Source organism: Echeneis naucrates, chromosome 15 (genome assembly GCF_900963305.1).
Source record: "Echeneis naucrates chromosome 15, fEcheNa1.1, whole genome shotgun sequence".
Classification (NCBI taxonomy): domain Eukaryota; kingdom Metazoa; phylum Chordata; class Actinopteri; order Carangiformes; family Echeneidae; genus Echeneis; species Echeneis naucrates.
The window spans coordinates 21,817,773-21,844,468 of NC_042525.1; the positions used below are offsets into that span (position 1 = coordinate 21,817,773).

Here is a 26,696-nt window from a genome sequence, read left to right on the forward strand (position 1 = left end):
AAGGCTTTTCTTATGGGGAAGGCATGTGGATCATTTAATATTTTGTATATTGATTAAACTTTCTGAGCCCACTTTTAAGAACACATGTGCACATGCTTACCTATTCAGCTAATCGTATGGCAGCAGTTCAGTAGATAGAATTAATCAGTCAGTCAGTGGTGTTCTCAGTGTTCAATGAGAGTGTTTCAGGATCGGTCAAAACTCCATCTTTGTTTATCTATTCATGTGCATGCACACATATACACATACTCTAAACACAAATGTATGATCAACAGTAAAGCTTGTGGGTGTGCTTGTGTTTGTGCACATGCAAAAAATTTGCGAGTGTAAGAGGAACACTTTGAAATTGAAATTATTAACATGAGAGTAGACCAAAGTTGGGGATGTCATTATTGACTTTAGATAAAATTGCTGTTATTATTAAAAATGTTCTCTGCACTCAATTGGTGCAATTTTGAGAAAAAAAAAAGCCTCAAAACATTGAAACTTTCTCCACAACTTTGTAAAAAAGCTGTTGTAAAACTAGGCATTTTAGGCCTTAATAATGACAAAAAATGCCTGGAAAATCCTGGATGTAGAGTTACTATATTTACTACATTAGCGCACACATTCACTGAACTAAAACAATAAAATAAAATGTTCACCACCAAGCTCTTGCATGTAAAATGATCCAAATGACATTAAAATAAAATTATGACCGTGAAATAGCTTAACTCGAGAATCTGTGCTCACCTTGGAGCATTCCTGGTGATCCTGGTCTGACGTCTTTGTTGGTGTCTGTATGATTGGACCAGTGTATAGAGGGTGAGGAGTTGCTGTATGGTGGGTGTGACTTTGTGTGTCTTTCTCTCTCCAGGTTTGAACGTCTGGAGGTTTTGGCAGTTTTTGCTTCCACTGTTCTTGTCCAGCTGGGAGCCTTGTTCATCCTGAAGGAGAGGTGTGTATATCCCCCTACTGCACACATGCGTGCACACACACTCACTTTAGTGATGCTGACCCTAAAATAGTACAATGAAGTACAAACTATGACTAACAAATGAATCACAGTGAGATTATTGTAAGGACCACAGTCAGTATTTAGAGCCACATGAAGACCCTGTCTATGTCTTTGTTTTCCTCTACCTCTCCTCCTTTTTATCACTCACTCTGTCTCCCTCTATTAATATTTCAATTATTTTCGTTGCATTACTCAGCGCCACAGTGCAAACACACAAAATATTACAAGTTCTTGTTTTTCTCTGTATTACAGGTTCCACCACACAGGGTGACATTTTTTAACTCTTTTTACGCTTTTACTTCCTGTAATTGATCCACAACCTCATATGCATAATCTGTTATAGTTGTTATAGTTCACTGTCCATGATTTTGTTGTTTGTAATCTTCTGCTGTTGAATCTGCTAATTATGATAAATGAAATATAAAAAGTATTAACAAAGGACTTTGATATATATCTATGACTTGGCATGACTTAAAAAAATACACACATGTTCTTGTTAAATCAATGTTTTGGACCCTTTGGAAATTCAACACAATTTTAAAAACTCTAAATATGTTATTGGTAATGATTTTATGTTCCAATGATTTAATGTGCGAAAACAAAAAGATAACACCAGTAACTAAAATATGTGCGTGTCAGGTGAAATTTGTTGATTTTTGTTGACTTTAAGTCAAAGACCAATGCAGTACTGAAGAGACACTCTGGAGTGTGTCTGTGTAGTGCTGAAGTGTTTTAAGGCCTGGCTTCATCTGTCAATGTCACACACACACTTCCAGGCACCCTGTGTGGGGTTGTTTTGCGGTCAGTTATCAGTAAAGGGAGCAGTAATTCAACCAAAATAACAGCACACACTCGCACACATCCAGGTCAAACACTTGGCACACTGCCTGCAAACAACTTTCCTGCACACCTGTGTCTGTTTATGTGTGTTCATTCATCGGTGGCTCTAAATGTGATGCAGTAATCATAGTCTTTAAGTGGCAAACAGGGCTCCTAGACATTTTTAATTATATGTCAGGTTGTTGTAGCCTGCATACATAACAGTACTAATGCTCTAGATACTTAAAATAATCTAAATGACAGGTGATTTGTGTGGTAAATAGCCATGGATCTGTTTCTTCCTGCTGTTGTTCTTCATATTTTCCACACTTTGTAACCATGACAGCAGTGATAAATGATTTTCTGTGTGGTATTAAATATCTCTGATTTTCCCGGTGAAGCTGCAGAAACCCTGAAGACAAAGCATAAAAGTGAAAATTTCTCCCCTCTGAATTGTTGTCATTGTCTTGCCATTTCCCTGAATGAACGAGACAGTACACACACACACACACACACACACACACACACACGAGTGAGTTTGGTTGCCAGACTGTACAATAGAGTGAATGTCATGAATGGCACAGTAGGACAGCAGCGCAGAGGAAAGAGGCAGACAAAAGAATCTCTGTTTCTGTGTGTGCCATTTAGTTGGCAGGGTGTGCGTGTTTTATTTCTGTTTTTTTCTCCCTCTCTCTTAGTTCACTCCCTGTCTCTTTTCATTAATTTTATTCCTCTTGATCACACACATACATACACAGTCCTCAACACTGTCCAGGTGGAACCGCTCTGACTGTGTTTGTTTCTGTTTTTTAGTGTTGAGCGCTTCATGGAGCAGCCTGAGGTCCATACGTGAGTATTATCACTACCTACACACACTCCATTTCCCTCACCACACTCACAGACTCAACATGATACGCTCCTTTGTAGAAACACACACTGTGCCAGCTGTTATCAGAACAGAACATCCCAAACAACTGGGACAGACAGAGCCAGAGAGAGACAAATATGCAGAAAGATGTATAGACGGAGAGAGGCAGACAGCTGCAGACGGAGTCGGTGACAGTATGATGTTCACTGTTGCCTTCTCTCTGACAGTGTCCACAGCAGCAGAGTTAATGAAGCTCTCTAGCCTCAGGGTCACATCATCTCTGTCACTGAAACTACATTTATACAAAAAGTTCTCAGGACTCTTCAAACTAATATTTTGAGTGTAGGCAAACACAATTTTCATCACTGGGAATATTTCCTGTTGATGCTCAGAGGCTGAATCTGCCAATCCTCATCACCTGTGATGGACAAACACCAGTTCTGCCCCTCCCTCTCTGTCTTCCTGTCGTCCTCCATTATAAAACAGATTAGCTGCAGCTTTTATAACCAAAAACACAGTGAGCCTTAAACATGTCTCCTGTGACAAGATTACTACCCCCCCTTGCTCTCTTCTTCTGTGAATGGATGTGATTGGACAACATGAGGGACGGCTGTTAACCAGAGAGACAGGTGTCTGCTGGGTAGAGCAACAGACACACACATGCTCTCTCTCTTTAATCTATTCTTTGCACGGGGTGGCAGTAGGAGGGGGTTTATCATCCAGTTAGTGTGGCTCACCGTCGGGCAGCCTTTCGCCTCCCGCTGATTGTTTGGACCAATTTGTAGGCTCTTAAAAGGATTGTCCTGTGTGATTAGTGCATTGAAGAGCACAACAGTGTGTGCTTGTGTGTGTGCGCTTTTTGTACTTCGGAGCAGAGATCTGTATTAAATCTAATCCAAAAATGTGTCTCTCACATGATCAAAACAAAAGCTGAAATATAAATATTGCACATGTGTCCACAGTTCACCATCAACTTGTGATGTTAATCACATTTCCACAAATGTTTAAATGACAGTCCCATGTAGAGGAAAATAGACCATAAAGCAGGGGATGAATTCAGGGGCGCAGCTAGAATGTGATTGACAGATTGTACCACACAATCAGAATAGAATACAGAGCATATCAGATTCTGCCAACGCTCCCAATAGGGTCTCTTCTGGTTTCAAAAAACCAAGACGGCAACAGACAAGTTATAAGGTTGCTCGTTCATTTTCAGTTTCTTATCCAGTGTCCGGTTGCACAGACAGCAGTCTTAGCAGGGAAGCCCAGGCACACCTCTCCCCAACCACCTCCACCAGCTCCTCTGGTAGAATTATAAATTAGAGGCTTTAAAATAGCTGCTTACAAACCAACGGATAACGTCACAGTGGGTGATGCATGCTCTGTATTTAAAGGACCTTTTTGACATTGTTAGGAATGTCTTGATTCATTTATACGTTCATGCTGAGAGGTGTCACTGTTCTTCTCTCAAGGTGCAAACACCAGTGACCTCAGAACTAATAATAAACTTGAATCATTACTTGAATCATACAAGTCCACTACACAGCTACAGTCAGTTGTCCAAGTATGAAAGAAGACAGTTTGACATAATCTGCCTTGTTGTGTGTCCATCTGAACTTGTCCCACAAATGCACTGCTCTCCCACACGCTCACATTAGCTGTGACTGACATGCTCATCAACTGTAAATATGAAGCATGATTGCATCTTAGTTTGTCCTGACAAACTGTCTCTGTGCAGAGGTCGCCTGTTGGTCGGGACGTTCGTTGCGCTCTTCTTCAACCTGCTGACACTGCTGTCCGTGAGGAACAAACCATTTGCATATGTCTCAGAAGGTATGCACACCCCTTCCCATTGCAGCCTCACATTCAGACGAATTCCTCCTGCTGGTTGTCCTGACTGGTGTATTGACATTGCATGCAGCTTCAAAAAGAAAGATCACAGTACCTGATTTGTTTTTAAAGAGGAAGCATGGATTTAGTTATTTTTTCGTCTTTTGGGTTTCTCCTTTGGACGGTGGAGGTTTGTTAATCCCCACCCACGCTGGGGAATGGGGACAATTTGGCTTTTGTTATATTTTGGGGGGATTATAAAAGAAAAATTAAATGCTGGCTCACTGTTCTGTTAGTGGATAAATCACAAAAAGCAGCAACGGGATCAGAGGTTAGTCTCCTCCTAATTGCAAAAATCACTAAGTTATAAAACCACACTCAGTTGTTTGGTCTTATGAAATGACTGCAATTTTTAAATTGATTTCCAAAGATTATTCTTTCAGTGTTTTAGCAGCACAGACACACAAAAAATATGAAGCGTGAGTTACAGTGCAGCAAACAAGTTTCAAACATATGGCAGCTCATAAGAGAGCAATGTCTCTGCCAGAGTTGAAACTCCTCATTCCCTGTGTTTTTGATAAAAGATGTGATTTTATATAATTCAGTCCAGTGATCCAAAATAAGCTTTCAGTGCTGCTTTAGAAGTTATCTCCTTGCTGTTTTTTGTCATTTTGTCATTTGTTTTTAGAAAAACAAGAGACAGAATTAACATCACTCTTTTTTATTTATTTACCAATCACATGTATGCAATTAAGAAATTAATCCTTGTGTATCAAATTTGAACAGCCTATTTTAACCAAATCACTATTTTAGATGGACTTTGTTATGACATAAATGTAGACCAAATGTTGACTGGTTTCCTTCCAAACCCCAATTTCTATCTGCCCATAATCCATCTACGTCATGACTCTGAGGGCTCAATATGCTGCAGCTTCAGAAAACATCTTCATGGCAAAACGTGCAGCAAATACTGATAATGCAACACATTCAAATAGACAAATATGCTCCAAAATGACTCAACACAATGGAAGTGCTTCCAGAGAATATGTAAAAAAAAAATATTTACCACCGGGAATGCTCTTGTTCAATGATTTTAAAGCTCTGAACAGCAAGTGTGTATAGATATGCTTTTGTGCAACAGTTTCACACCATCTCATTGTCCCAAATCCTCGCAAATATAGAACAATAACATGAAAAAGTATACAGACTCACCAACACACCAAAGATGTACAGATAAATAGCAGATAAAGACCAGTCTGAAACTGCCAATTTATATGAAACAAAATGACCACAAACAGAAGCTAATTCACCAACTAACTGTAATATCACCAGTTGAGACAGTAGAGACAATTTTCTAGCTCTGGTTTTTTTAACAAATCAGCAGTACAGACCAGTTTAGTCCTCCAGTTCTTTAAGGTCAATGCCACTGGGGTTCCAGATGCTTCTGTCCAACTCTCCCACTCCAACAGACTTTGCCCCAAAGCGGTAGAGATAGCTCATGGAGTGGAGACCAACCCTGCAAGCAGTTGAACTGTAATCATCTTCAAGATGAATCATGATAAATGTTTATCTGCGGATCTTTCCTCACACTTTCTCTTGGCTGATAATTTCACCAGATTAGACACGTTTTTATTCACCTGTTCATCATCTCCGTCTGCAATACACAGTAGCTACGGAAAGTATTCAGACCCCTTTAAATTTTTCACTCTTTGTTACATTGCAGCCATTTTCCAAAACCGTTTAAGTAGATTTTTTTTCCTCATTAACCCAATACCCAATTTTGACAGAAATGTTGGACATTTTTGCAAATTTATTAAAGAACAAAAACTGAAATATCACGTGGCCATAACTATTGAGAGTGAAAAATTTAAGGTGTTCTGGATACTCTCCGTACCAAATGCATATGCTGACTTAATGTGCTAAAAAACACAGAGTATTCCTGTGTTCGACATTAGAGACACACAAGTCTCTAATGGTCTCTCTCAAGCCCTCACAGACACATATGTAGAGGCTAGGCCAGGCCAGTGTTGACCAAGGGACATGTTAACCTGTTTGAGGCTCAGTCTGCTGGATCCTGACAGACTGACAGACTGGATCAGGCACCCATCATACACACACACACACACTTGTTTGCACCTGTGCACACAGTTAAATAGAATCATATATGCAGAAACAGATGTGCAAACATTCATAGACGTACTTAAGGATGAACAGGAGCACAGGAGAATGAGGTAGAGGAAGAGGAACAACAGAGACTGAGTTTGAAAAAGAGAAGAGTATAATTCCCATCAAATCACTGACACATCCTTCTGTTTTCTTACACCCTCACACACCCAACTTTGTTGAACCTTTCCTCCCATCATTTTATATTCTATCCTTTCCTCTCAGGCTGACTCATTATCTGTGTGAACAGTCTACTGGTGAATGAGGTCAGTGTGTGTGTGTGTGTGTGTGTGTGTGTGTGTGTGTGTGTGTGTGTCTGTCTTTCATTTGGCGCAGTCTCAACATCACTTAACATCTGACATTTTGGGATGGGAGGGGGATAAGATTCCACACACTCGAACACACATAAGCACTTAACTTTGCTCACATACGCGCACACACGTACACAAAAACTCTGATGGAGCAAGACTAAAAGTGCATTATGCAACCATGTTCCAGACAGTGGTAATGTAATGTGCCATGGGGGCAGGCAGCATAGAAGAGACTTGCCAACACACACACTCATACAAATTCTTGTACTTAGTCTCAAACATTGTACGCCCTCCTCGTACGCACAGATCATAAATAAGTCACTCTATTAAAATGTTTGTTTGGACTGACTCACCCTACAAGCAAAACAAACAAGACACACACTCACACATACACACCCAGGTCTGAGCAGGATGAGATGTGAAGGGCCTTTGACCCGATGCAGAGCCTTTGGGCTCTGTAGTGTCATCAAACATTAAAGGTGGGGTGGTGCAGGGGAGCGAGAACACTTGTCTTTTCTTAAAGATGAGTAGGAGATCCATTCACCCCACCACCCTCAACCTTCCTAACCCACAACGTCTAAAAAAATATTTTTGTTCATGATCACGACAAAGATGGTGTTTTCATATTCTTTTCAGTTCTTCAGTCAGAATTTCAGCTGAAAACATCAGGCTCTCATGTCATGTTAGACCATACAGGCCGAGAAGGGAGCTAGCTTCTATGGAATCAATGAAATGAAAAATGATCCACAGTATTGACAAATAATTTGTCATTCAGGCTTCTCAAACTGTCTCACTTGTTGTCTCTGTAGCAGCTGTTGTTCAGTTACATTCTGTATTCTGACACTTCATAAAGTAAAGATTGAAGTTTCAGAAGTATAAAATTCATTTTCATTCATTTGTTCATTTGTTCTAGGTGATATTATACAGTTACAGCTACAGCTACAGTTTTCCACAATCCCTAATTAAAAGCAACAGGTTTTAAGGAGAGTGTAACATATGAATAAAAGATGGACAAAATAAATGTACCCCAATCCCCCACCCTTGTGGCACTCACTTTGATCCTCATTTAGCCTCAATGAGTTCAGATCTCTGCAGAGAAATGATACAAGCCTTGTTTCTTTTGGGCCACAGCTATTGCTTTGACTGTTTGTGGCCTGATTAAACATATAAGAGTTATCAGTTGCTCTCTTTTCCCACATGCATCAATGATCTGTGAGGAGAAACATGGTCGATCCACCTGGTTGTATGAATGTACAAAGATTACTGTTGGTCTCAGGAGGCTGGCTCAGGCTACATTCACACCATACAACAATACAACAATACAACAATTAATACACGGTTAATACAACAAATAAAACAGTAAGGACTAAAGTAAAATACAGAATGTAACTGAACAACAGCTGCTACAGAGACAACAAGTTCAGTCACATCTGTGAAGCTTTAAAATAAGAGGTTCATCAGGTTTTTCTCACAGTGTTTTTCATAGAAGAGATGAAATTTAAACTGAAACACAGTTGCCTGGATGCACCCTTGGGCTGATGGTAGAGAGGTGACCAGCCTAATTAAAGCCTAATTAGCTTTGGGGTTGCAGTCTCCTTTGACAACTGTGTTACAGTAATAATGGCAGGGTTCTGAGATTGTGCCCACAAACTTCTAGTTGTGTCATACGATTTTGTATTTGATGTTGTTAATAATTATATAGTAACAGCATCTTTCTTTCATTCTAATTCTCTCTCACTCTCTTTCTTACTCATTCTCTCTCCCTCTGCCGCCATCCACCCCTGCCTTTCCCAGCGGCCAGCAGCAGTTGGCTTCAGGAACATGTGGCGGATCTGAGCCGAAGGTAAGAGCTTCTCATCTTTCTCATCACTGTTTGTTGCTCTTTCCTTCATCAGCAAATCTTAGGTAGAAGCAGGAAGCCTCCACTTACACTGAGTCAACACACACGCACACACCATCCTCTGTGTTACTGATGACACAACAGTGTGTCCAGCTGTATATCTGCACAGGCCCATATGGCCCTCCTGAGAGGTATGAAGGTTCACTCAGTCAGTGTGGAAGACCTGAGGTCACAGGCTAAGGGCAAAGGCAAACAGATTGGCTCACACGACCAAGTCCACCTTGTCTGGAGGCAACAAGTAACTAGCTGCAGCACTGACATCAGTGATCCTTTGGAAAAAATTAATCCATAGTTTAGATCATCTGTCAGGTGTACACATGCGTTTACATCAAATAAAAATCAAATCAAATCAGATTTATTTGTATAGCGCCAAATCATAACAAAGTTCCATCAAAGCACTTTACATATAGAGCAGGTCTAGACCAAACTCTTTATAAAATGATTTAAAGAAACCCGACAGATCCCCCGATGAGCAAGCACTTAAGAGGCAGAAACCTCAGGCAGAATCAGGCTCGGGGGGCGGCCATCTGCCTCGACCGGTTGGGTTGAGAGGGAGGGAAAGATGGTGAGAGAGAGAGATATGGGAGCAGCAGGTGTTCCAGGAACATGTGTACATGCATGCATCCGTGTGCGTGTCTAGTCCAGTGGGACTCTTATCATTTAGTGTTTACGGAGCCAAACAAGCTGTAGTAAGGATTACTTTCATGACCAGCAAGAGTGAGTAACAGGGATCATATTCCTGTGTTTACTCATTACATCATTACAGGCAGATTCTTTTAACATCTCATAACACGCAGAAGGTCAATAGTTTTTCTCTCTCCATCTTCTATAGTTTCAGAGCTAAAACTATAGAAGATGGATGAACATGATAACAGAAAATTATGTAACAAATATGGAAACATGCATCAGACTTCATCATTTCTATCTTTCAAATTCATACAACAGTAACTGATGAATCAAGAAAATTATTTGCAGGCTCATTGATAACAATAATACTTGTTGGTTGCAGCCTCATAAATTTAAATGTTCTTTTAGATTTATCAAGATGATAACATTACAAAACAAGCCATTATAAAAACTCTCACTCACTCATCTTCTACTGCTGGAGCCAGTCCAGCCAGTGCTCCGAGTAGATATACAGGGCGGGGTACACCCTGGACAGGTCACCAATCCATCGCAGGGCCACTACATAGAGAACAACCACACACACACACCTATGGGCAGTTTAGAGTCACCAATTAATCTAAACAAGCATGTCTTTGGACGGCTGGAAGACACCCATGCAAACACAGGGAGAACAGGCAAATTCCACACAGAAATGCCCCAGGCCCAGAAATCGAACCCATGACCTTCTTGTGGGTTAACAGCGCTAACCATCCACCATTATAAACAGTGTAAGCCAAATTCTTTGACAAAGTATTGGAGCAAATGTCATGCATCATGGAGCACTGCTCACTCCTATTAGGGTAAATAAATCCAAACATGATCAAAATGTAAATATTACCAGATGTATCCAAGTCAGCACCGTTAAACATTTTTTAATAAAGGTAAAATGGGTTGATTCATTGTTTGCACCACAAGTGTGAGGGTGCTGTGCCGTGGCCTGCAGATCAGTCTCTTTTTTTTCTTCCATTACATTATTTTTTATAGTTTTTCAGTGAGAATAAAATACAAAAACAATTATTCCGCTACTCCGCTAAAACGATCACAATATGATTTTGATGTTATGCAGCCGTTCAGACCTCAGACCATCCAGTGTCCAGTATATGAGATGTGGTCTCCAGTCAGTGGTGCTGACTTTGTCTGTCAATGTGCAGAGATCTCACCTCACCCCCCAGCTCCTGTTGTTGGAGGTATGAGGACCACACTTCCACTTAGGTTTTTTTTTTTTTTTTATTCTCTTGTTGACTACAACCCTACATGTATTCTCTGATGGAAAAAGGTTTTCTGTCTGTTAATTAGTTTGCCGGGAAAATTAAGAAAATTAAGTCAAGCAAAGCAGGCAGCCCAGTGGTTCGCACTGTTGCCCCACAATAAGAAGGTTGCGGGTTCGGTTCCTAGCCTGGGGCCTTCTGTGCGGAGTTTGCATGTTCTCCCTGTCCCTGTTCCTCCCACCACCCAAAGACATTGTGTTTAGGTTAATTGGTGACTCTAAATTGTTAGTGTGAGTTGGTTGTTTGTCTCTGTCTGTTTCTGTGATGGACTGGTGGCCTGTCCAGGATGTGCCTCGTCCTCGCCTAGTGTGAGATGGGATTGGCTCCAGCGCCCCCGTGAGATAAGCGGTTGAAGAAGAATGAATGAAGTCAAGCAATGCTCTCCAAGTTTGTTATTGACAGAATCTTTCCGGTCTTAAAACGAGATTGCCACAGTCCTTTTGCAAGGCTCTACAAGCTGAAGGACCTGTCAGGAGTCCCATGCTTCTTTTATGTTGTCATAGCAACACATAGACTAACACACTGTGTGAAAACACACACAGTCAGCAGCTCAGTTAGTGCAGTTTACTTTGGGGAGACAGCCTGGGGAGCTGTGCAGTACGACTGAGTTGTGATTGGCTAAGAGGGCGGAAATGAACAGGACGTCCCAGCCTAGTTTCCACTTGTGTGTGTGTGTGTCTGTGTGGGAGCCTTGTATGCCATCACACAATCGTTGTGTTTATGTGTGTCTGTGTGTGCATTTCCTTGGGTGTGGGAGTATGTGTGTTTGTCTTGTCCCTACTTAACCTCAGCAGGGTCTGGGTTATATAAAGCCTGCTGCTCAGTCAGCCTCACCAGCCAGAAGCCTGAGCTGTATGTGGGTGTTTGTGAGATGAAAAGTTGCCAGTAGGGAGAAGAGACAGAAATCATAAATAAATAAATTAATAAAAATTTAATGACTAAGAAAGATACATTTACCATGTCTGAATCATTCAATGTCTCACATTTTAATCTTAATTAAGGAAATTACCAGATTTAATTATTAAACCTGCGGTTCCCTGTCCTCTTTTATCAACCTATCTGAATAAGGGAAAAGCCACTTTAATGCAGGTTATTTACAATCCAGAGATTTTTCATACCATCATAAGACTGAGGTGCAACAAGGAGGAAGAGAACCAAAGTTCAGAGTCTGTGCCGCAGTCAGAGGTTTTAATAATGGACAGCAAGGCAGGGAAATGAAACCTTTGCCACTGCAGCAAAATCAACACTGAGCTTCGCTCAATTCTGGTTTCAACAAAGCAAGATGGCAGACAGACAAGTTACAAACCAATGAGCGGCATCACAATAGATTAACACTGGGCTCAATCCCAAAGTCTCCGGCTGATGCTCAGAATGTGATGGGCAGTATTCAGAGTGTTAGTGTGGAGTCAACAGAGCAGAGTATCCAGTGTTTGTTTGCTCTCTGCTCTAATCCCCCACTCCGTCTGCATCGTGTCTGGATTAACACACACACACACACACACACACACACACACACACACACACACACACACACACACACAAGGTTACAAGTCAAATTATATCAGTGCATCAGTGGGGAATTATGGGATCTCTGGTAGAATCAATTTCAACTTCAATTCACTCCATGTTTCTTGTTTCTTTATTTTGTTAGTTTTGATTATTTAGATTAATCACACAAATCAGGAAGGCTACTATCTAGATGTATTTGTGGTGGTGAGGTGAGCCCAGTGGCTGCATCTGGCTCGTCCAACAGTGAATCATTATACAAGCTCATATGTCCCAGTAACATCATCGTGGCTACAGGGACTGTCTCTGATGACATCACCATTGTCTGTCCCTATCTGCTGTCCATTTAGAGGAGACGCTGGTTCACACTTACTAATATCGGTGTCAATTTCTCTGAAGTCTTTCTGAAAGTCTAGATGTCATCTTCAGTTTGGTAGTATCAGTAATACATGGTTACAAATCGTCATAGTTAAATGATCATTTTGAATTTAAGTCCAAAATTTAACTTCCGCAGGGATTTATCTGATGGGTTGATATCCATAATAGGATGCATTTATGGCTTTAAGAACACGTTTCTAGTTATAGTAACAATATGTTACAAGCCAATCAGAAAAGAGGATCTGCCCCTCTTTTATTTGGCTGAATGCTTCCTGAGAAATTCAATATAAATATGGTAGATTTCAGATAAATTGGATTGTAGGTCCAGATGGACAAGGCACAGGTCGTGGCTGAAGGCGGAGGCTGCGTTGCTGTTACATCCCAAAGTTCCAAGTCCTGAAAGCTGACTCTAAGGCACAGTTTCTGAACACAGACTGAGCAATTTGCTGTGGACTGAGACCTTTGATACTTGCACTGGATTAAAATAAAACCTAGACCTGATTTATAATGAAAGACCACATGGACAACCATTAGACTGTACGGCCCTTTAAGTAAAATGAATAAGGCATCAGTATCTAGTGGTGGGTCTTTGGTTGTTTTTTCCCCAGTATCCAGTTGAAAACAATGCCACTAGGTTATGGGCAGCAAGGGCAGTTTTCCCTCAATTCAATCCAATTCAATGGGACAGTGCCTGAAAACATGTTTGAAATCTCAGATCATATCTGGAAGTGAAACAAAGCTATCCTGCAGTCAGGAAGACACAGACATTTAAAAAACAGCCTAGCTAAAAGCTGGACATTGTTTTGTTTTTTTTTTTGGTTTTTTTTATCCCAAACAGGAAAATGCTATTACAAACACATTATAATTCTGTATTAATTCTTTTTCTTATCTTCACGTTACATCTCATGCTAATGGAGCGCTTGTGAGTCTGAATGACTTAATGAATGTGAAATATGTGTTGACATCTACAGTACAGGCCAAAAGTTTGGACACACCTTCAAATGAATAGGAAAGTGTGTCCAAACTTTTGGCCTGTACTGTATGTAACTTTTTAGTTTTTAATCATAATCTATTGACATGTACCTTGCAGCCAAGTCTTCATAGCTCCCCTTCAAGTGCTGGCCTTTGACGTATTGGAAATTGAATCTGACATGGACTGTGGGTCTGATGTGCCCAGAGACGCATTCATCGACCATTAATTGGTTCCAGGAAAACTAGGCTGGGTATGTTACCCAACGAGAGCATGAGGTCGCCACTGTGTGAAGTTTTTTGCCCGTGCTGGTCTGTTTCCCTACTGGGCCAAATGGGACTAACAACAGCAAAGACCACTGTTGTTGTTACTACACAGTCTTAAAAGGTGTCAAACTAAATCCTACTTCCCCCATAAATTTATCCAGATCAGACTGTTGAACTGGCTGTGTTTCTGTTAATTGGGCTTCACTTCAGCTTGTTCACTCATGACATTGAGTGTTTTTTATTGTTTACAGGCTGTTAGGCTCAATTAAGCTAACAGCAGTCCAGTCCCGCTGATGCTTTGTCACATTCTCTGTTTAATGTAGCATCATGTTGTGTTCCAATCACAAAAATTTGCTACTGAAGGCACTGAATACTTACAGCCCCACCCCAACCTTTGAACTTTTCAGCTTTGTTGAAGAAACTCGTGACAGAGTACAAAGAGATTATGCCAAACAAACGGATGCTTTGCTTTTTTTTAATGATCAGATATCTTTATGGCAACCTAATGAGTCATGATTTTCTCGAAAGAGCCTGTTTTTAGATCATCTGAGCAGTTGCAGAGTTTGTAGTGAGTATCCAGAGTGAAAGTAACTTTAAATGAAAGGTTCAAAAAGTCTGAAAGTAGACCTCCATTTGGTCTTTGATTAAAGAGGAGGTCTAGGTTAATACAGTGAAAGTATTAAATGTTTCAGAAACTGAGCCTTGAAAGCAACTGTCAGAATTTCAGGAACAAAGCAGCATCTGCCCTCAGCTACATCCCATGTCTCTCATTGTCTCAACGAGCAATTATGATTATTATGATCACTCAATCGCCTGGTTCCCCCTGAAAGAGAAGTCGAGCAGTTTGGTTGGAGTGGAGAGCTCAGATCATAGTAACAAGAAACAATACAAGAGTGACCCCATCAGCTCCGGTCCAAGTCCACTATAGCGGTGTGATCAGGTTAAAGACTAATCCTGAAGTTTAGGTCTTAGTCCTTGATAACAGGATGTGTTATCAAGGACTGAAGTAGACTGAAGTATAATAGGCAAACAGAACTTCTAGCACCAAGAACTAAAACACCACAACACTAACTTTGTTGAAAAACTTGTACAGCATTTTTTATTAATTTAATTTACTTTATTAATGCATCTTTGACGTTATGAAATTTTCTGCAGTTTTAACTTTGATCTGTGAAGGAATCTGATCTCTGTAAAGATCAGACTCCTTAGCTGCTTTATCAGAAATCAGAAATAGTCTTATTGCCAAGTATGTGGAAACATAGTAGGAATTTGACTCCGGTGTTTCTATCTAGACAAGAAATAATAAAAATGTATATATTCATACATACGGTGAGCGCTTTTGGCCCACAACAAGGTCACGGGTTTGGTTCCTGGCCTGGGGCCTTTCTGTGTGGAGTTTGCATGTTCTCCCTGTGCCTTCATGGGTTTCCTCCCGCCATCCAAAGACATCATGTTTGGGTTAACTGCTGACTCTAAGTGTGAGTGTGAGTGGTTGTTGGTCTGTCTGTCTCTGTGTGTTGGCCCTGTGATGGACTGGCAACCTGTCCAGGGTGACCCCGCCTTGAGCCAGATTAAGCTCAGATTGGCTCCAGCATCCCCACGAGCTAGAAACGGATAAGCAGTTGAAGACGAATGAATGATTGATATATACGTATATACATTGAAATTAGAAATATTTGTGGTGGAATATGGTACAATAGTACAAATGTGCCTGAGGTTGACAGGTGGCCTTATGGGGAGATCTGGGAGACAGCCTGGCGGAAGAAACTGTTTTTAAATCACTGCTGAGGTTTACTTTGTCTCAAAGATTATATTTTGAATTTAATTGTCATGTGATTGAATTAAATGTTATCTACATTTTGGACCTGGAGATGATGATGTACAGTGATTCAGTTTTTCATTGTGTGTGTGTGTGTGTGTGTGTGTACAGTTTGTGTGGCATCATTCCAGGTCTTAGCAGTGTGCTGCTGCCTCGTATGAACCCATTTGTCCTGATCAACATGGCAGGAGCTCTGTCCCTCTGCATCACCTACATGCTCATAGAAATCAAGTAAGTATTAATCTAACCCAACCCTAAACCAAGGCTGCTTCCCCCAGTGGCCGGAAATTACTGCTCCCTGCATTAAACCAGCTAATATGATACTGCACAGAAGATAACATGTTGTGGTGTCAGCCGCTCTGGTGGAAAAAGAACAAGAATTAAGAATGAAGATGATCATGATGAGGATAAATACTAGATAAAACTAGGAGATTCTTGAGATTTAGATTAAATGCAGTCAAACAACAAAATATGTCACCCAAAATACACGTATGACTGCAGTGCCACACAATTCCTTAAATAGACTTTGTTCATTTATCATGTATGCCAGTTATCATTTGGGTGTATAGAGGAAGGGTTTGAGCCAATCCTAGCTTACTTTATGTGAAGGCAAGGTTTAGCTGATCCAGAACTAATTCCATAACCGCCTGGATGTGATTTCACATTGCTAAGCACTGTTCCATTGTCACGGTTAGAAGTCATTTTTTAAATTTGAAAATTGCAAGCAACAGAACAGTCTCGATTTAATGTTGATTGTGTGGTTGCTCTCAAGATTTTAAATTGTGTCTATGATGGAGTGCCAATTTGTCATGAAATAAAAATGTTTAAAAGCATCTAAAACTTTGGTTTAAAATTTGAATTGTTGTTCAATCCTACTCCCAAAAGGCCTTTTTACACAATTTGGAATGTGATAATCTCAAGGAAGATAATCTGCTATTACCGAAAGCTTTTTAAAGTATTACTTTCAAAAACAAACACAGTTTAACAAAGATTTTAACATTTCAGCACTGTAGCAGAACTTAAGTTAAAAAAAAAAAAAAAAAAAATTCCAAATCTGTTTCAGCTTCAGTTGCTAAAATTAAAGAAGCAAACTGAGCCAGACATTTTCTAGTCAGGGACTAGATTTATATCCACTGGAAGGTGGTGGGAGAATCAGCGATTTGTCCCAGATTGTAAACCAACAAAGGACATTCAGCTTTTTTACCTCCACCACTGAAACCAACTCCTTGAAAACTCTTTCAGTTCTTTCAAAGCAGCGCTGATGACGATGTAGTTTTTCATTTCTGTTTTTTTTAGGTCATACAGATTTCTCACCTTATTAAAACTTTACAGTATAAACACCTCCTCTGCTTCTTGTTTGCCAACTGTAGATGATTTTAATTATAAATGCTGTTGTGGGTATATTATGAATGTTTGCGTTTTACCGTGTGTGTGTGTGTGTATTCAGCAACTATAATGCAGTGGACACAGCATCAGCCGTTGCCATTGCTCTCATGACCTTTGGTACCATGTATCCCATGAGTGTATACAGCGGCAAAGTACTGCTGCAGGTGAGATGAATCTGTCTCCCGTTGTTTAAACGACATAACATCATCTTATTAAGAAGCACAATTATCAATTAGTTTTTTTCACATATTCACAGACCACGCCCTCTCATATCATTGGCCAGCTGGACAAACTGCTGAGAGAGGTGAGTCTGTGACTTTCCCAAACATAGCAGGGACATTCATCTAATGAAACCTTTGGAAAACATGATACATGGGATTAGTCTCACTTTTAACAGCAAATGGAAATGTGAAATTGTCATATTCTCTCCTGTTTGAGTTCAATACTCTTAAAAGAGATTAAAAATTTGGGTATAATACAGATTTAAAATGTCTTCATTGCCAGATTCTTCACATTCAAAGAGTTTACGTCTTAAAGATGATATGTATATCTAGGCCAAAATAAATCCTATTAAGGCTAATATGAATTTTTTACAATACATTGTTTGTCTCCGCTCAGGTGTCAACTCTGGATGGGGTGCTGGAGGTTCGCAATGAGCACTTCTGGACTGTTGGTTTTGGGTCCCTGGTACGTTTAATACAGATTAAATCTAAATTCAAAATTATTTTTTTTTTATATATATATAATTTATTTATTTTCCATGTTAGAGGTTTGCCGTAGCCAGTGTTAGGCCCTCCCCTTGGGGGCAGCAGAGAACTTCAAGAGAGGTGCAGCATGTGAATAAAGTGTAAACATAAGGTTAGCTGAAGTCAGCTGTGTGTTACAGGTTATCAGGATGGTCAAGCCAGGTAATGAAAATATATCCTTGATCTGTTGACTACTTGGCTGCAATACTCACAGCAGAGAAAACCAACTGACTCAGATTTAATCCGTCAGTTTTGTCACAGTTTAAAAACACAGTAAACTGTTTTTTCTCTATATGTCGATGTCTACTGTCTCTCTCCATCATCACACTTTTTTCCATCACTGTCCTATAATTAGTTTGCTCTGTTAGACCCCAGTTCCCTCCCTCTGTCATTTGTAGGTTAGTGGCAACAATCTGCATCTAACATTTATTCACTTGGACAAAAATATGGCACCAGACATTCATGTGATTCGACTGGTCTCTCTCTCTGTTTTCAGAGGGAACACGGTTGTTACTGTTGTTGAAACATGCCTGGCTGCTGTTTTGTTTTATTTATTTATTTATTTATTTTTAACACACACTCAGCAGCATCTGTCTGAATGAATCAAATGACTCATCGTAGCTAATTCAAGTTATTAGTTGACTTGAATAGAAGAACTACTTCCTGGGTCATCATCATGTGACTCATTCTGTTTCCCATACCTCTGTATTCAGAGTATTTACTGTTTTTACAATCAGATTACTTTAAATGACTGATTTATTTTATTTTTTTTAATCACATTTAAAACTGGTGAATCCTTGTGAGGTGCCTGAACCATCACTGCTTTAAACATGATTGATCATTTATGGAGCACAATTTGTGTGCAGGGTAATTCAAAGTGCTTTACAGATACAAGAAAATACAAGAAGGCAGATAAAATCATTACATAAAACATAAAATAATCATTGAATGAGTTAAATGCTAAAAGTGCAGATAAAATACTTTCAGTTGTCATACACACACTCTAAATAGAATAGAATGATGCAATTAAAAGAAATGAAGCAAAGTGAGTGAAATTCATTGTATAGACATGACAGCTTTTAAAAGGCTGACAAAAAGTTATATCAGTGAAGAAGGAAGATCTTATTGTTAATAACCAAATATTCAGTTTAGTATCAAGGAACAAAAGTCCGCTTTGACCTCTAAATTTAGAGAGTGTGTGCTTCATGTTGAGGTTGATAGTATAACTCACTGACACAGAGAGAATCACTAATGTCCAGGTAAGCAGTTCCTTCAAAAAGTTGATGTTCCTTTTAAAAGAACTTCTCACTACAGATTGAACTCTATGAATAAGTGAACAGACAGAACCTTCATTACATGTTAAAAAGACACCTGTACTGTGCTTTGAGGAAATCAGCGAAATGTCAACACACATCGGTCATGTGAAAAGGGAAGGGAAGCTGCCATAAAGAACAGGTCATCATAGCAGAATCCAGCCTCATTGTCTCATATTTTTGTCTGAAAACAAAATATTACCACCACTCAACAAAACAGATTTATCCCTCCATTTAACTAAAATGTTAAAATCCAGACACAAAAGTAAGCTGACCCCTGTATTCATAAATAGGACCCTAATGTTTGTGGTCGTATCCAAATGCAAGAACAAAAATCTGTTTGTTCATATCATGATTGTAGTGTTTAGTTGTGTGTGCTATTCTCAGTTTATATGTTTGACATTTCCTCGTTTATATCTTAAAATGTAAATTTTCATCGGTAGGATGATGAGGAAAGCGTGTGAAGTTACATAATTTAATCCTTTTGTCTGTGGTACCCGCTGCTGCCTCCAGGTGGTGCAATGTCCTTTGTTTACCTCGGTGCTGATGCTGCTTTTATAGTTGTTTGTATTTATGTTATCGATGCTACTGCTCTTGTTGTTGTCTGATGTTGCTGCCATTACACAAATGTTGGTTGTTGGCCCACTGCTAACAGAGCAGCTGTCCAAACTGATTTGACCCTCTGACTGCACTTATGCCTCACAGCAAGACTCAGTGTGTATGTGCTTGTGTGTGTACAGTCTGTCCTTTTGAGGACTGAACATTCCTCTGAGGGCAGACAAATTAGAAAACAAGGAAAAATTAAAAGCTTCAGTTTGGTGTTTAAGGTCGGGCTAAAACACAGCAGTGAGGTATGCTGTTACACATTCATCACCATGACACGCACTTTGTAGTTTATTTTAACTCAGTCTAACAGTTTTAACACACCATCCTTCAGAGAAATGTGTCCTCATTGCATAACAATAATGAAAGAAGAAAAGCAAGCTTGATAGTTTTGGGCGAAAGCCGAGATTTTTTTATCTGAAGAAAAAGTTCCTTGTTGAGTCACAGTCAGGTCTAAAAGATATTGTGATTGAAAGCATATATGCTTTGCAGTCTACATGGTTAAAGCGAGCACACCTGTACTGGGACATCCAGCACCAGCTGGGCCCATCTCATTCATTTCCAATAGCAGCCACCTGCTCCTGGTAAGAAACCATATTCAGCAGCAAAGAAAATGTACATGTTGTCTCTACAGTCACCAGTGACAGATTTTACAGGAGCTTTTCAAGGCACATCTAGAATCCAACTGTAGAAGCCCGTTTTCAACTTATTTATGCTTCCTTTTGCCCCTCTTCCCGCCTTTCTTTCCTTTTCAGGCCGGCTCTGCGCATGTCCGTATCCGCCGTGATGCCAATGAGCAGCTGGTTCTGGCTCACGTCACAAACCGGCTACTGCCGCTTGTCTCTACGCTGACAGTCCAGATCTTTAAAGATGACTGGACCAGACCCCTCCTCACTGGCACCCTCACTGCTTCCTCCTCCCCCTCTGGTGCTGCCCTGACCTCTGCCGAAGGCTACCCTGCCGTCTCCTCCTCCAGTGTGCCTCCTCTGATGATGTCTCTGGGGAGAGAGTTGGACCCATTGACCTCCACACCCTACAAACCCAGCAGCCCACCTCCAGAGTTCTCTTTCGACACACCGGGGAGGAACGTGCAACCAGTGGTCCTCCCTAACCCAGGACACAACACTCACAGGCCCTATGGAGGGCTGGGACTCACTTATGGAGCGTCTCCCTACACAGGGATGCTGAATCAGGGCTTGGCACGGCCCAGCAGCAGCTTGGGACTGGGTATGCAGGGTGTGGGAACTGGGCTTGGACCGGTTGTAAGCAGGGTGCCTTCTTCTCAGACTTACAGAACTGCATTTGGAGGGTCCACAGCGCCTGCCCAGTTTGGAGCCAGCAACCCTCTGGCTTCACAGTACAGACAGTATCGCCCATGACAGTCCTGAACTGGGCCAGACGTTTTTTTGGTACTTTCAAATACTTGAAAACATGAGGTGGTTGATCTATAATGCAGGCGAGACACACCTCAGTTTAGATATTTGAAAATCTGTGGGACTTTCAGTAGACGCTGCAGCATTTCCCGTATGACAACACCATGATGAAAGAAGCCGACTTTGTTATCTTGTGTTGTAAAGTGGTGTTGTGTGAGTCTCTTCTGAGAGGATGTTGGGGTATATATTTGCTGACAATGGGACCAATCGGCAGACTGTGGCGAGATGCTGGGAAACTGACAGAGTAAGAAAAGCAACATGCGCACACATATATTCCAAGTTTTATTTCAAAGCATATGACATCAACAACTTCATGGACAGAGTAAATAAAACTATGATGAAATCAAAATCAGGCTTCATATTTTAAATGGGGCCAAAGTGATTTAAACCCCCAAGGGGTTGTGAAGAAAGGGAAAAGAAAAAGCTTCAGTTTGGTCATACCGTTCAGACATAAAGAAATCTAAACGGTTTCTGTAGTGCTGCAATTCACCATTTCGTCCAGAGACCTGCTGCTGAAACAAAGTGAAGATAACATTGAAAAACAGGGTTTGAAAATCACAACTTTGACTCTAAAATATTTCATGCTACAGCACATTTTGACAATGAAAAATTATCTGTGATTTCCAAACAACCCTTTGGTCTGAATTTTCTTTACTACTATTACTCCTGAAATTTGAAATTTCCTTTTTCTTTTTTTTTTTTTTCCGTGCAAAGTCTGCCATAGCAGAAACAAATCTGTATCCTCACTACTTCAGGCTTCACACCCGTTGCTTTGCTTCTTGTGCACAGCAGCAACTCTGCAGACATCGGTTCTCTATCTTGTTCATCTTTTCATCATTTCCCTCATAAATGTTCATTATTGTTAAGTCAGACTTTGAGATTTGTGGTAGCTGGATGAGGACGATAAATTGAAACACCAAGTGTGCGTGTGGGCTACGGTGATAACACCCTGAGAACAAAATGTGTCATCCTTGTCTTTGCACAAAATATCTGTCCTCTGTTTTGTTTTTTCTTTTTTGTGTTATTTCCTTTTATTAATACTTCATCAAAATAGGGCCTGTTGCCCGCAATTGTTCTTTGCAGGTTTCCAGTGCCTTTCTCAGATTTGAGCAAAAACCACAGGATAAGCAGCACAACTACAGATGCTCTTTCCTCAGAGAGTAGCTAATATGAATCTCACAGTCAAACCTGGCGCCACTTGGCCCTGTCGATGCATATTTCTTGAAGGCTTATTTTAAGGAAAAATTGCACCGTTGTCATTAAACACAGTTAACAAAAACTTTTTCTCAAGGTTTTTCCTCCTCTTTTGTTTCCTACTTGAGTTGGAGAAAAGGAATGATTTCTCTTTTTTAATGTTGGAAGGCAGAAAAATTCCAAGTTCCTGACCTCAGTTTCTAGCTGCTTTGTTCATGCGACACAAGGCCAAGAAGAGGATCATCCAGACTTGGACCCCAGAGCAACAGCAGTGGTTTGTTTCATCTCCTGACACCTCCAGAAACTAAACGAAGAAACAGATCATTGTTTAAACTTGCTTACAGATCCTCAGATATCACTCTCTCATCCATCTGCTTTTCCTCTACGAGGTTCTCTGCCCCTCGTTGCCTCAAGGCATCATGGGAAACCGACCTTTCATAGCCAGGCATGAACCCATGACCCCCTGAAATCAAAGCACCTGGTGTGAAGTTAACAGCTCCTGTCTCCATCTGAGCTCCCCCAGGGAACTCCCCTGGATGAGGTCACCCGCAAGCTTTGTCCACTCCACCACCCTGTCTGGTTATAGTTTCTCACTAACGATACTCATTTTGCCCCCTCTGAAATTACTCTCTTCAATCATCAAGTTGAAGTGTCATGTAGATATAAAAGCACCTAGGAGTGTGAAGTTCCCTCCAATGGGTATTATACATTTACTGAGTGAAGGATTTGACCTCGGCCCAGGACATTCATTTCATTGACTCTTGGGAAACGGTTCAAACCCAACAATGTTGCTTCCTCATGCCCTGGTTCAGCCACATGCACTGCCCTGCTTGCATAATAATGTATGACACACTTTAGCAACTTTGCAGTGTCTGGTCATTATTTTGTCCCCTGAAATCATGTTACTCTGTTGGGCTGCAGTCTGCCACCCTCACATCCTCATCAGGTCAGAAAATATTCAAATGAATGAGAGATGCTGGGGTGAGGAGACAGCTTCTAGGCCTACAAAACACTCTGTGTTAGGAAGCCAACAGGCTCCCAACCTTGTTACTGAAGGCCGGCCTGGTTTCTAAAAAAGGCGCTAAAAGACGCTCATTGATCATCTAAAATATAACGAGAGACAGAAGATTCATCTTTTTCCCATTGAGGTGAGTTTTCCCAGGAGTTTGGTCAGTTAACGAGGTGGATGTTCACAGGCTTCGGTCCAAACAGTGTTAGAGCCACAAACATGACTAGCATCTGATTGAATTGCTGCCTGTCCTTCAGAATAAAATGAGGCACAGTTATGTTCACTTCACACATTTCTCACAAAATTGCTTCCTGTGAATCCCTGAAGCCAGAAAATGTCTGAAATGCTTTAACCACTCACAAAACACTATCTAAAATTGAAAAAAAATATTATTTCAAAAATAACCTTTTTTCTCTGTCATTGACATTGACAAGATAATTTGCAGTAAAAGAATCTTTTTGATTGTGGAATATTTTAAACATGCGCTTCTTGTAATCCATGTTGTCACGAACTGCACTGGTTGCTGAACTCAAAGATTTAACTGGAGCTCAGATCAGACTGATCTGGGTTTTAGGCTGGTGACAAAAGTCTGTCAAATGAATGTTGTTAGTGTCTGATGGACCTTCACACTCACAGATGTGCTCTTTAAACTGCAGTAGTCACTTCTCCAGTTCTCCAGAGCTTTTAAGAAAAGAACCCTGCTACCCCCAGTGAAACCATCAGCATTGTTTGAACTCAGATCAGTTTTGATCTAAACACTCAACAAATCAGCTGTGGCTGAATGGGTGCAGATCGCTGCAGCCAGAGGAGTTGGAGCCTGTTGGGGGTGCAGGACCATTTCCTGTGGTGCCATCCACAGGACAAAGCAGTTTTAATATGTTAGGATAACGTTTAAACTCAGCGGTTCATGTGCCAAACACTTCTCTGATGTCTAATGGGCTTCACAACATGATGCAGGCCACAGACCTTCAGTGTCCTTAATTGTTTTTTCTTGATTAATTGAATGAATCATTGAATCGCATATTCACAAATTGTAAAGCAAACACACATATACAGAGAGCCACCCAAAAAACAAAACCCTGTCAGTCATCCAAAAACCTGTTTAAGTGCCTCGTCTGAAGAATTTCATTTCCTCTCCACAAGAGTATAATCCGCCCTCCGTTTTTGTCCTGTGGCATTTGGAAGAGATTTTGAACAAACAATCAAAGAAGTACTTTGCCCTTGAAGCTTAACAGGGCTTCTGCTCCCAGAGCGTCGGATGTGCTCAACAGCCCTAAGCCTCTAAAAAGGTCCCCTGGCATTTTGAAGTTCAGAGCCACAGCATTTGTATTAGTGTTGACTTCACATGCTTGTTACAAAACAAATGGGGTAGAGCCTTTGTAATCTGTGCTGAAAATCCCCAGAAAATGAATGAGATCTGTGCTGTGTCTTGCCTTTCTGGGTCAGTCCCTCCCAGCCGCTTCACACTGCTGAGGCTGTCCTTGTTCATGTGTCCGCTGTCCATCACATGTCACCTGATGATGAGAGGGGTCAGGGGAAACCACCTGAGGCGAAGAGGAAAGGTAATTTACCGCTACTTTTTGTTTTTGACTGCACCACATCAGGGCACATCACATCAGCTGCAATATCAAGTCAAGATTTGACATTAATAGACACAAGCTATAAATTATGAAGCAGCGTTATAAATGGTGGTCAACAGATTTACTAAAGTGACTGCTACTACTACTACTAATAAAAAGGACTGTAACCACTGTATAACAGCTTAATGATGTGCCGACCACAGACTATACAGAACAATGCAGGCCATGTATCGGTAAGAAATGATTGTTGGATAATTTAACATGGAGTTATGTTAGTAACTTAGATCTGGACTGGCTCATCTGAAAATTCTCTCTCTTCCTGTATTCAAAAAAGCCTTGTCTTTTAGAACTGCATCTTCTCCACACTTGAACTACCACATTACTGCACACGAGTCACTGAAATAGAATATGGACACAGGAATTGTTGCATTGTCATCAGCTCTGCACCGGCTGTACATGGTCCGTCCAGCCAAACATCAGAACAAAAGCAACCTAACTCACCAGTCACCAAATAATCAGACGACAGTTTATTGTCCTGTTTGTAGACGAGGTCTTTTAGAAGAGAGTCCAACTCCAAACTTCAAACAAACTAGAGTTGAGAGTTTCAGGTCTGACAGCTGATAAAATAACCTCCAACACATCTTTTGATTCTTTATTTCACAAATTCAAATAAGATTTTATTTGAGGCAGCCTCAGAAAGTTAGCTTAGCTTAGCTGGACTGGAGATACAGCTTGCTCACATTTAATTTTAAATCACTATTATTTGATCTGTAAAAATCCAGTATGAAAGCAACAGTATGGTATTTCATGTGTGGTGTTATTACCCCGACAGACGAGCAGCTGAGACACCCATCACCTCAGGCTGGAGAAAATGTGGATGTGTTAAAAATAAAGCCTCAGAAAGAGCAGCTCTATATTTAATCTTTGCTCTGCTGAATGCTAAAACATTCAACATGATCCCCATCCATCTTTGTACCAAAACCCTCTTAACGTGCAGCTCAGCCCACTGAAGGTTTTTATAGTTTTAGTTTTTTGAAGTTGCTTTAGTTTTCTTCCTCCTCTTCTTCCTTTTTCTCTTCCATCTTCCTCCATGGCTCTCTCTGTTTTGACTGGATCTGTCAGCCTACTCAAAACATCACATCAGGCCCAGTGGCAAGAAGCAAGATGCTGCATCTGAGAAAAAAGGGAACCTTTTCTTTTCAGGGATTCTCTGGTCTGGCATCGCACTGGTTGTTGCCTCAGATGTGGACTGAGATCAAGAGTCAAGATTTGAACCTTTAATTGTGCAGCCCTGGTCATTCACAATGCACCAATCACTTCCCTGGTTACTAGAGACCAAGGATTCAATCTTTTAATGGCAGCAGGTGATGCTGTCTAGTTTGACCCAGCCCTGGCGCTGTTGCATCTCTGTCTCTCGTACAATAAATAATTCTTACACAAGTATCTCTGTTGTCGGGCAGATTCTCCAAAACATAAAATTTTTGTAGCACAAAATCATGATAGATGATATGAGTTTGGATCATTTGTATGTGACTGTTATCGAGGTTATTGCGGTTCATGATATTAAATGTTGCAGATGTTCACCTATCTGACAAGTTGTGACACCAAAATCGTCCACACCCACACGTGGGAGGCATACTCCAAGTAAACTCCTCATGATATATAGATGAG

General features: G+C 40.7%; 1 protein-coding gene across 1 annotated transcript in view; it reads left to right on the forward strand.

The window, feature by feature from the left end:
* slc30a6 (solute carrier family 30 member 6) overlaps positions 1 to 22,513 on the forward strand; it is a 47,454-nt gene extending 24,941 nt beyond the window's left edge. The window contains exons 7-15 of the mRNA XM_029521238.1: positions 857 to 937; positions 2,630 to 2,665; positions 4,423 to 4,517; positions 8,783 to 8,831; positions 15,873 to 15,992; positions 17,209 to 17,311; positions 17,404 to 17,451; positions 17,766 to 17,834; positions 20,565 to 22,513. Of these exons, the coding sequence (XP_029377098.1) occupies positions 857 to 937; positions 2,630 to 2,665; positions 4,423 to 4,517; positions 8,783 to 8,831; positions 15,873 to 15,992; positions 17,209 to 17,311; positions 17,404 to 17,451; positions 17,766 to 17,834; positions 20,565 to 21,188 (1,225 nt within the window). The 3' untranslated portion in view covers positions 21,189 to 22,513. The remainder of the gene's footprint in view (positions 1 to 856; positions 938 to 2,629; positions 2,666 to 4,422; positions 4,518 to 8,782; positions 8,832 to 15,872; positions 15,993 to 17,208; positions 17,312 to 17,403; positions 17,452 to 17,765; positions 17,835 to 20,564) is intronic.
* Positions 22,514 to 26,696: the final 4,183 nt, after the last annotated feature.